At 48.1% G+C, this 11,082-nt stretch overlaps 1 protein-coding gene across 1 annotated transcript; it reads left to right on the plus strand.

The window, feature by feature from the left end:
- Positions 1-706: 706 nt before the first annotated feature.
- LOC136578612 (uncharacterized) lies at positions 707-3,835 on the plus strand. Its single transcript, XM_066578791.1, has 2 exons — positions 707-863; positions 1,083-3,835. Exon 2 carries the CDS (start codon positions 1,184-1,186, stop codon positions 3,575-3,577), a length of 2,394 nt encoding a protein of 797 aa, XP_066434888.1. The 5' UTR covers positions 707-863; positions 1,083-1,183; the 3' UTR covers positions 3,578-3,835.
- Positions 3,836-11,082: the final 7,247 nt, after the last annotated feature.

An 11,082-nucleotide genomic window follows, 5' to 3' on the forward strand; every position in this document is an offset into this window, starting at 1 on the left:
TTGGGAGGAAGTACCCAAGGTAGACGTCCCAGTGGCTAAGGTGGCTAGGAGGACAACATTGCCCTTCGAAGACGCCACACAGCTTAGAGACCCAATGGATCGCAAGGCGGAGGGCCTACTAAGAAGATCCTGGGAGGCAGCGGCCAGTACGCTCAGGCCAGGGGTGGCAGCCACGTGCGTCGCCAGAACCCTGGGTGTGTGGCTCGAACAACTGGAGCTGCACATCTCGAGCAAAACACCAAGGGAGCAGATCATAGATTCCCTCCCTATGTTAAAGATGGCCACTAACTTCCTGGCAGACGCAGCAGCGGAGTCAGTGAAGCTTTCGGCAAAAGCAACGGCCCTAACCAACTCGGCCAGGAGGGTCCTCTGGCTGAAGTCATGGTCGGGCGACCTAACATCCAAGAATAAATTGTGCTCGCTACCCTTTCACGGCCAATTCCTCTTTGGTCCGGATCTAGATAAAATACTAGAGAAAGCGTCGGATAAGTAGAAGGGATTCCCGGAGGAAAGACAACGTAAGGGGAGGACCTTCTTCCGAACCCCGGCACAACAATCGGAACCCTATAAAGGCAAGGGCAAGATGGGCCGATGGAGTTACCCCAAGGGAGGCAGAGGGAGAAGCTTCCTCTTCAACCCGCACCAGGGGGACCCAGCCAAGCAGAAGCCCTGACGCCATCCCAGTGGGGGCGAGGCTGCAGGGCTTTGCGGATCGGTGGGCCTCGATTTGCAGGAGCCCGTGGATCCCGGAGATCCTGCAGCAGGGATACAGAATCGAGTTAGTATCCCCCCCCAGGAGAAAATATATTATCACGCGAGGTCCAGTACAACAACTGTACCCGCTTCAGCAGGCGGTACAGGACCTAAGACATCTAAAGGCAGTGTCCCTCGTGCCACAGGAAGAGGAGACCTGGGGGCATTACTCCAGACTCTTTCTAGTAAAGAAACCCGGGGGAGGTTCACGCCTGATAATAAATCTAAAACCCCTGAACGTTTTCATAAAATATCGAAAATTCAGGATGGAGTCCATCACATCAGCGGTAAAGTTGATCCCCAGGGGGGCCTACATGGCCTCGATCGACCTGAAAGACGCCTATCTGCATGTACCGATCCACAGGGACTCAAGGAAGTACCTAAGGTTCGCGTTGGAAATGGGCAGCAAGACAAGGCATCTTCAATTCAGATGCCTTCCCTTTGGAATCTCCTCAGCACCCCGCATCTTCACGAAGATCATGGCGGAGGTTGCAGCCTACCTAAGGCAGAGGTCGATCCTAATAATCCCATACCTGGACGACATACTAATCATAGCCGAGTCCAGGGAACGCCTAGTAGAGAACTTGGCAACAGTGCTCAGCCTGTTACAGTTCCTAGGTTGGATCATAAATTGGGAGAAGTCCAGCCTAAACCCCAGCACGGAGAAGGTGTTTTTAGGCATAACACTCGACTCAGAGGCCCAATGCTCCTTCCTCCCCGAGGCAAAGGGGCAGAAAATTCGGCACATGGTAAAATCCTTTATGCAGAGACGGTCATGCACAATCCGGGAGGCTATGTCTCTCCTAGGAAGTCTAACATCATGCATCCCGGGGGTAGCATGGGCACAGGCACATACCAGACCCCTGCAAGCAGCAGTCCTCGCAGCATGGGACGGCAGGCAAGCTTCGTTAGAAAACAGAATACAGATCAGGAACTTGGTAAGGGTATCCTTACGCTGGTGGACGTCCCCAAGAAATCTAAAAAAAGGAGTCCACTGGATATTGCACCCGGCAGTACAGATCACGACAGATGCAAGCTCCTGGGGGTGGGGGGCGCACGTCGGAGACCAGCTCCTACAGGGCCCATGGCCACCGCAGACGAAGCATCAATCCTCAAACTACAGGGAGCTACAAGCAATCTGGAAGGCCCTGCAGCACCTGGGGGAGACGGTAAGAAACCAACATATACGGGTACTGTCGGACAACACCACGGCAGTGGCCCATATCCGACACCAGGGGGGCACGAGGTCACCAGCTCTGCAAAGTATCGCGCAAAGGATATTTCGCTGGGCGGAGGGCCGCATCATCTCACTGTCAGCGGTACACTTAAAGGGATCTCTGAATCAAAGAGCAGACTTCCTCAGCCGGGGGCGCTTAGACCCAGGGGAATGGTCCTTATCCCAGGAGGCATTCCGGATAGTGACGGACAAATGGGGTCTCCCGCAAATAGACCTATTCGCGTCAAAACAAAACGCCAAGGTGACGAACTTCTTCTCCCTCAGACGGGAAGACCAACCGACAGCGGTGGACGCCCTGAGCCAGGACTGGGGAGGAGAACTGGCGTACGCATTTCCCCCGATCCCACTAATCCCAAGGGTACTACAGCACTTCAGGTCACAACCGTGCACCCTGATCCTTGTGGCTCCCTTTTGGCCAAGAAGGAGCTGGTTCAGCCTCCTGAGAGACTTGAGCATCCAGGAGCCAGTTACCCTTCCGGCTCAAGAGAATCTCCTAACGCAGGGACCCCTGAACTACCCCGACGTAAGCAGACTTCATCTAACAGCTTGGTTACTGAAGAATCCATACTGAGGGGCAGGGGATTCTCAAGCAAGGTAGTCAGAACGCTAATGGCAAGCAGGAAAGAGACTACCAACCGCATATACCAGAGAATCTGGAGGAGGTTTACCTCTTGGAGACAAGAGAGAGGCTCCTCAGGCAGCAGTGCGGACGTCCCTCTGATCCTGGACTTTCTACAGGACGGCCTGGATATGGGCCTCGCCCCAAGCACCCTAAGAGTCCAAACGGCAGCCCTTAGCGCCCTGTTTGACACTAAGTTATCCGGGGACAGGTGGATCAATAGATTCCTGGCAGCGGCAGATAGGCTTCGACCCAGGTCCACCAATATTTGCCCAGACTGGAACCTTAATTTAGTCTTGAGGGCCATGACAGGGGACCCCTTCGAACCAATGGAGGGGCTCTCATTAAAAATGCTCACAGTAAAAACTATCTTCCTAGTGGCAATTTCCTCAGCCAGGCGGGTCAGCGAGCTACAGGCCCTATCCATACGCCACCCGCTCCTCAAGATTACAGATACCAAGTTAGTCTTTAAAACAGACCCGACCTTTTTGCCTAAGGTGGTATCCCCATTCCATAGGGCCCATGACATAATAATACCCTCGTTCTATAATCACCCAAAAGACGAGAGCGAGCGAACCCTAAGCTTTTTGGACGTCAGAAGAGCAGTCTTGACGTACATCGAGGCCACAGGCCCATGGAGGCAGGACGACAACCTGTTCGTCCAATATTCAGGCCCTAATAAGGGAAAGAAAGCAGCCAAAAGCTCTATAGCCAGGTGGATTCGCCTGGCCATTAGCGAGTCATATAAGGCTTTGGGGATGGAGGCCCCCTCGGCTCTTAAAGCCCATTCCACAAGGGCAGTAGCGACCTCATGGGCCGAGCATGGCTCGGCATCAGTAGAGCAAATATGTAAGGCAGCAGTATGGAAAAAGCCCCATACTTTCGTCAAACACTACAGGGTAAAGGTGCAGCTAGACGAGGACATGTCCTTCGGTCGTAAGGTCCTCTCAGCGGCAATCCCACCCTAGAATTACTTTAGTTGATACGTCTCAGGTGGTGCTGTCGTGGAGACTCCCTGGGAAAGGTAGGATTATACCTACCCGATAATCAGGTTTCCAGGAGTCTCCACGACAGCACCCGTACATTCCCTCCCCAAGAAAGAATAATGTATATAAAAATAATTAAATAAATAAAGGATAATAAAATAAAAAGTATACCAGATAGGAAAAAATTTAAGTTAGCTCCTACCCCGGCAGTTTCGTTATAATACACTGAGGAGGGGAGGACGGGGGGGGGGGGGGGGAACTTTAACCTCTCGGTGTGTTCCTGTCCTATCAGGAGGAGGCGATCTCAGGTGGTGCTGTCGTGGAGACTCCTGGAAACCTGATTATCGGGTAGGTATAATCCTACCTTTCTTTATCGGCTTGAACTTGACTTAATACCGCACCCAGTCCTCGCTTACTCGCATCGGTGTATACTCGAAAGAATTTGTTGTAATCTGGATATCCCAGAACAGGGGGGATGTTAGCTCATTTTTCAGGATTTCGGAAGCTTCTTGTTCTTTCTCCCATCTGATGTAGATGTTTTTTCTGCATTTTTGTTTTGACGTTCCCTGGATCAGTTTGTGTAATGGTTCAGCAATTCTGGTGAAATTGGGGATAAATCTTCAGTAGTATCCTGTGAATCATAAGAAACTCCTCACTTGTTTAACAGTTTGGGGTATTGGCCATTTTTGTACTGCTGCAATCTTCTCTGGATCGGGTCTAACTCTTTCCACAGTCACGACGTGTCCCAAGTATTGTATTTACATTTGTAAGAGATGATATCTGGATGGTTTCATGTTCAGGTGATGGCAAACAAGTATATCGAACACTTCAGCCAGGTGTTCAGATGGTCATCGTAAGTCATGGAGTATATGATAATATCATCCAGATATAGCAGCACCGTTTCAAAATTCTTATGCCCAAAGCATCTTTCCATGAGTCTTTGAAAAGTGCTAGGAGCATTGCATAGGCTGAAGGGCATAGAATAGAACTCGTATAGCCCCATTGGGGTAGTAAAAGCTGTTTTCTCCTTGTCTTCTGGAGCCATGGATACTTGCCAGTATCCACTAGTCAAATCTAGGGTGGAGAAGTAAGCTCCACCCAAAAGTAGTGAGGGATTCTTCGATTCGGGGCAAAGGACAGGCATCTTTATGCATGATATTGTTCAATTTTCTATAATCCACACAATCGAATACCTCTATCTTTTTTCTTCACCAGTACCAGTGGGGCTGCCCATGGGCTATGGCTCTCCTGTATCACTTTGGTGTCTTTCATATGAGAGTTTTGATATTGAAGGGTGGTTTCAAGTCACAAAACCATAGAAGAATTTGGGAATATAAATTGATAACAACCTTTGACACGCTGAATACGGGGTTAAATTATTCCCCAGGATTTATGCGTCAATGGGAAGTTTGAGACTTGAATGCACAGATAAGACTGATGGCCTGGTGAAAACCCCCATCCACAGTAATTCAGGGACCATAAACATATAATCCCTTTAACAGTGTCTAGTTAAAAATGTTTGTGTACCTCTTGTAGCATTCCTGGCCTGATGGACACCCCCCCCCCCCAACAGTAATTCAGGGACCATAAAACTTTCACTCTGATATCAGTGCCTAGACAAAAAAAGTTTGTTTTCCATTGCAGAATTCCTTTTAAGTGCGAACCAATCGCATCCATGTCTGTGCCTTGTCATAAGTATATAATATAAGTATGTAATATTCATGCCTCTTCAGATCTATTCCATTTTTAGCCTGAAGAAGAACCCGAGAGGTTCGCAAGCTCGCTGTAACATCATGTATTTTTGTTAGCCATTAAAAGGTCTCATATCTACGAGATTACGTGGTTTCTCTTGCTGGGAACAATCACATTTTTCATTAGTTTCTTTACAGGTTGGTACATGGCTGGTGGTATGGGTCGGTATCTTTCTCTAATTGGTGGATGGGATCCTGTTGGAATGTAATGACAGACACCTTCAGTTCGGCCAAAGTCTAATGGGCTTTTACTGAAGGCTTGGTGAAATTTCTGAGCCACTCTGACTACTACTCTTTTCTGGGTAGCAGGGGTGTCAGCATTTCCAATTTGTAATTCAGCCCACCATGGGGTCTCGGATTGGCCATTTCTGTGGTTAAAACTTTGTGTATTTTGTTGAACCTCTGCTCCGGAGAGGATGAGAATATCGTCTCTGCGTAAGAGTAAGATTTGTGCCACTGGGTAATATTTCTTCAATTGTACCGCAGACTCTCCTATATTACGTAGGCGGACAGGCACTCTTCCTCTTGAGATGTTCACTACACTCCAGGCTGCCATGACATTTGGATGTTTTTCCAATTGAAGGGGCTCTACCAGGGCTTGGTAATCTCTTCCTTGGAGACCTGGTCGAGTTGGACACCAGATGATAGTTTCAGTCCCAGATTTGAAAGTTATCGGTCTCATATCTTTTATTCTTGCATGTCCTACTTGTTCTTCATCGTTGGTGAACTTCTGGTGGGCGGACAAAACTTTTATAACCTGATGTAAGACTCGTTGTTGGGCTTGTGAAGCAGAAGGAATGGAATTTTGTAAGGCTTCCAGCATTTCTCTATAACAATTAAACAAGAATAATCATGGCCAAAATGATGGCTGAAGCTTTTCTTTCTGCTACATCTATAACAAAGATTCCTTGACAGGGCAGTTCAACATTTCCGGTCATCACCGTAGCCTCCCAGTTACCTACTAAGGGAACATTTTGTCCATTGGCAGCGACAACGTTCATAACCTGTTCCGGAGGTTGTGCTAGTTCTTCTAGGGACCAATACTTCTGAAATATGGCTCTGTGTATGGTGGTCACCTGAGATCCTGTATACAGTAGTGCTGGAAAAGGTATGCCATCTAGGTGAATAATAACCTCCTCCGGGCAGGATCGCACATACTTTGAGAACCATCTGGGGATTTCTGGACCTACTCTTGGTTTCCCTGAGGGACTATCCTTGGCCTCAGGGGATATTCGTTTACCTGCCAACAGTCTTTTTGGATATGCCCTCTCTTCAGGCAATACCTGCAGATAACTGGGCCTGGTCCACTCGGTCATATTCTGGTAGACATGGTAGCTGGATGGGAATTACCCTTGTGTGGTAAGACTATTGAGTCCCCTTGCCTGTCTAATCTCACCTGAGTTCTTCTATTTTCTACTACGGTCTACTGCTGCAATGTTCTTCTGTACAATATCAAGGATCTCCTTCTCGTCAGACTGGCTCTGACCCACTTGTAACACCAGGTCCTTCTTCGGGGATTCTGTATATAAATGTTTTTTCCTCTTATAGGGAGAGGCCTCTGATGTTGCATCGGTCCCTGTCTGGACTTCTCTGCCTAGCACCTGTATGGACAGTTCCTTAAAGTTCAGGAAAGAGAGACCCATGTTCTGGACGGACAGCATGCACAGCTGTCTTTTGACTTCTTCTGCGGCTGCTCCTTCCACAAATTGATTCCGCAGCATCTGATCTGCTCCTATCGCTCCTACTGGATCTGTGTGGATCGTGGCCTTCATGTCTTCTTGTAGCCACAGTCCGTATTCTCAGAGTATTGCACGTGATTTCTGTCTCCTGTTAAAGAAGCGTTGTTTTACTCCGGATGCAGTGTTGGTCTCAAAGATGTTCTGCAGTCGCAAAAATCTGATCCACCGTCTTCCTATGTTTTCTGGGCCATGATTTGACCTCTGTAGCTGCAGCACCTTCTAATTGGCCCACTAACATCTCCATCTTTTGTTCATTAGTGAGAAGGCTCAGACGGTAGAGCGCTTTTATCTTCTGCTTGAACTCGCTGAGCTGATATTGTTCTCTCTTATATCTAGGCAGCCAATGGGCTCCCAGGTAACACGGCATGGTAAATGGCATTATGGGGGATGGAGGAGGGATCTTTGCTCCCTTGATGCTTTGCTGCTCATTGTCACTTGAATCTGACATTTTCTTCTATTGACTGTAAGCAGAGGTACTATCCACAATGGCTGACGTTTAAATTTGAAATGACAGTTGTAGGTAATTTAGATGATGCGATCAGTGATCAGTTGTAAAGTCACAGAGGATTTAATCCTGTTCGTAGACGCCACTAATGGCTAGCGTGCCGCCACAAAGCGCTATTTTATTTTGTTTATTCACTGTCACAGCTGCCCCCCCCCCCCTTCTCAGTTACTCACCGTTTCTCAGATTTCTTTCTCTCTTTGTCACGGCTGATCTCTGTCTCTTTTCACTTCTCTCTCCTGCCTGGCACTTTCTTTTCTTCTGTTGGCTCTTCTTTTCCCGGCGCTCTCTCTCTCTCTGGTATTTGCTTTGCCTGGTGAATCTCACTCACTTACTCTTACTCTCACTCACTTACTCTTACTCTCACTCACTTACTCTTACTCTCACTTACTCTTACTCTCACTCTCTCTCACTCATGCTCACTCAGGCTCCTTTCACCGTTGTCTGGCTATTGATCGCCTCTGTCACCTGACCCATTTGTCTGCAGCCAATCACAGCCTATCTAGTTGCTAGGCTACCTGCCTCATCTGCATCTCTATGCATTTTGTCAATCTTATGCAGCTGGATAATAAATGTCCTAACTGGTTGCTAGGTTACCTGCATCCCCTGTGTAAACTGACTCAGATTAAACCCCTAGGGCCGGTTATTATATTACCGATCCCTATAACTAAACAGTGCTATGTAGTGCCTATTTCCAGAACACTACAAAACCTTCAAGCCTCGGCTGAAGATAAAGAGGAAATCCCCTTGAAGGACATGATGACTGGTCAGCTTCAAAGCTTCATGCCCGGACAGTGAATTGTGCGAAGACATCTTTGCCACTCGAGAACACTAGTGAGGAACCACAGACATTATCCCACAAGAATCTCTACTGGTATCTCTGGCTAAGGGTCTACAGTCACCCAAGGAGTCCTCCATCAAGTGCCAAGAATTAGAGATATCAAGTCGGGGTCTACAAAATGACTTTGTTTTGACAGAAGATGAGAAATCATTAAGACTTTACTCATGAAATTTCATATTTAGGTTTTAATTGCTCGGCTTCTCTCAGGAATTGGAAGTGGTGGAGCGGTCATTAATTTCACAATGACTTCTATTGAGGAGGAAACAAAAGCTCTCCTCTGGTCACATAGAAGAATGAAGCGCTGAAGTTCACGAGGAGCTCAACAGCTGTAAGCGACATCCTGTCAGCTGTTCCCAAAATGTCTAAATCATCTTTCAGGCTGAGCCTCAGCTGGAGCCGGGGAAAGGGTCTACAGAAGACCACAATGTAAGAGGCCCCACATGTACTGACACTGCCTGCTGAGGTTTGTGAACAACTGGCCCCAGGGTATGGGGGGGGGGGGGGGCTTTAATATTTGTCATTGTTAGGGTAAAATGTATAGCAGAAGCAGCAGACGTTTGGCTCCAAGGCCCGGCATCTTATTTGTAAAAAGAAATAGAAAACAGTTTATTGGGGGCGTTGGGTCATCGTCATCAGTTGTATTCCGTACTTCAGCAATGAATGGGCGTGCAGGCTGGTGCTGAGCAAGACCGTCCCTCTGAAGAGACACAAGTCTATTGGTTACTGTTCTTGGCGGTTACAAGTCCAGAAGGCACATATGCTTGGCAGTTCGACTGTAGGGCACAGACTCGTGGTGGTTGCCATATTCCAAACTTAAGTGACAACAGTGGGACAATGTGACGGTGCTTGTCAGTGGCTTTAGAGGAACTAGCAAACAAGGAGGAGTATGGGACTGATCCAAGGGTCACACAAGGCTCACGGCCTCTGCAGTCCGCACAGTACTGGTGGTAACCCTCTGACTTTATGGTAGCGAGCGATCACATGATAACTAAGGCCAGTTTCCCGATCGTAGTGACCACCAGTGCTGCAAGGGCTGCAGAGGCCAGGAGCGCTGGAGCAACTCAGGTGACTATTACTTTTTTACTTTACTAATTTCAGCAAATGCAAAGAAAAGCTGCCCGGCACTGACTCCAGGACTCGAATGGCTGACCTGATGGGATGTGCTGAAAAAACAAGTCCAATCCATGTAGGCTGCACTGAGCAACTTACAGGATTTGCTGCCAGATACCACAAGGCACATTAGAGGACTTGTGGAGTCCGGATCTCCAGAGGTCAGAACACTAGGGGACCCATACAATATCATGTAGTGTTAAAGGGGTTGACCCAGTTTTAGCTGTTTTCTGCAGGAAGCAGGCAGCTCTGTACATTGTTGACTGGTCCATTCTCTTCAATAGAACTCAGCCTGCAGTACCAACCTGGGCCACTACGCATGTACAGTGCTGTTTGCTTCCTGCAGCAAAGCAGTTAGAAGTGAGACAGCCCCTTAAATGTTATGAGTATTAAAATTAATCAGCACAGAATTTTGGACCTGTAAATGAAACTATTTTACATGCGACACGAACACATCATGGGGGAATTTACAAAGAATTTTAGGTTAGTTTCTTACATTAAAAAGTTGCAAAACCTGAAATAGGCCCTGCTTGTGTAAAAACATTGCAACCCCTTCGCTACTGTGCTGACTCATTCTGCTTTCCCAAAAAGGAGGCATGGCTTGTCAGGCGGGGGCGTAAATGTTACCAGAAAGATACGCCATATCGGACCTGGTGCACATGCACAGAGCAGCCGGGGAGCACCGAATATATGATGAAGCATCACCTTGTACACTAGGTGCATTGTGTGCTGGGGAAGGAATATTGCAACCAGTGTTGTGACCCAGAGGGTCCACTCAGGACACGAGGCCCACGCAGAGGAGCTGGGAGGGTGAAGCGGTCACGGCAGCACTTACCAGTCTCCTTCCCAAGGGCTACACGCGACCTCGACCCAAGTACCACGGGCTTCTTCTGGACACCCCTAGGATAGGGATGGCCAATAAACATTTAACAGGATCTGCAGGTTGTCACGGGTGACGCCACCATTCCTTTCCCACCGGAATAAGACGTCGGCGGTAATAAGTAGAGTCCACACACTGTTAACTATTTAGTACCTTAGTCCCTGGGAACGGTCAGGACTTGGGAGAACTTTACTGTAATAACTGGAACACTTCATAAGGTACACTGATACACAAATGCAGGCAACACAGAGGAAGAAGTTCTTGGAGGAACTCAGGATGATGCTGGTCCTACAGTCCTTAGGACTTGTACGGAACCACTCCTGAAAGGGGTTTACTCAGGATGATGCTGGTCCTACAGTCCTTAGGACTTGTATGGAACCACTCCTGAAAGGGGTGTACTCAGGATGACACTGGCCCGACAGTCCTAGTTATCTGTCCAAGACCGCTCCTGAAAGGGGTATACTCAGGATGACACTGGCCTGACAGTCCTAGTTATCTGTCCGGGACCGCTCCTGGAAAAAGGGAAGGGGTTGACTCTCCACACCTCCTGATGGACTCACTACCGCACCCAAATCAGTCATACTTATAACCTCTAGCAAACCACATGACAGGGAATGGATACATTCACAGGCATATCCCAGCTTCAGGCAGACGTTAACTCTTT

This window comes from Eleutherodactylus coqui, chromosome 9, assembly GCF_035609145.1.
Source record: "Eleutherodactylus coqui strain aEleCoq1 chromosome 9, aEleCoq1.hap1, whole genome shotgun sequence".
In the NCBI taxonomy this organism is placed as follows: domain Eukaryota; kingdom Metazoa; phylum Chordata; class Amphibia; order Anura; family Eleutherodactylidae; genus Eleutherodactylus; species Eleutherodactylus coqui.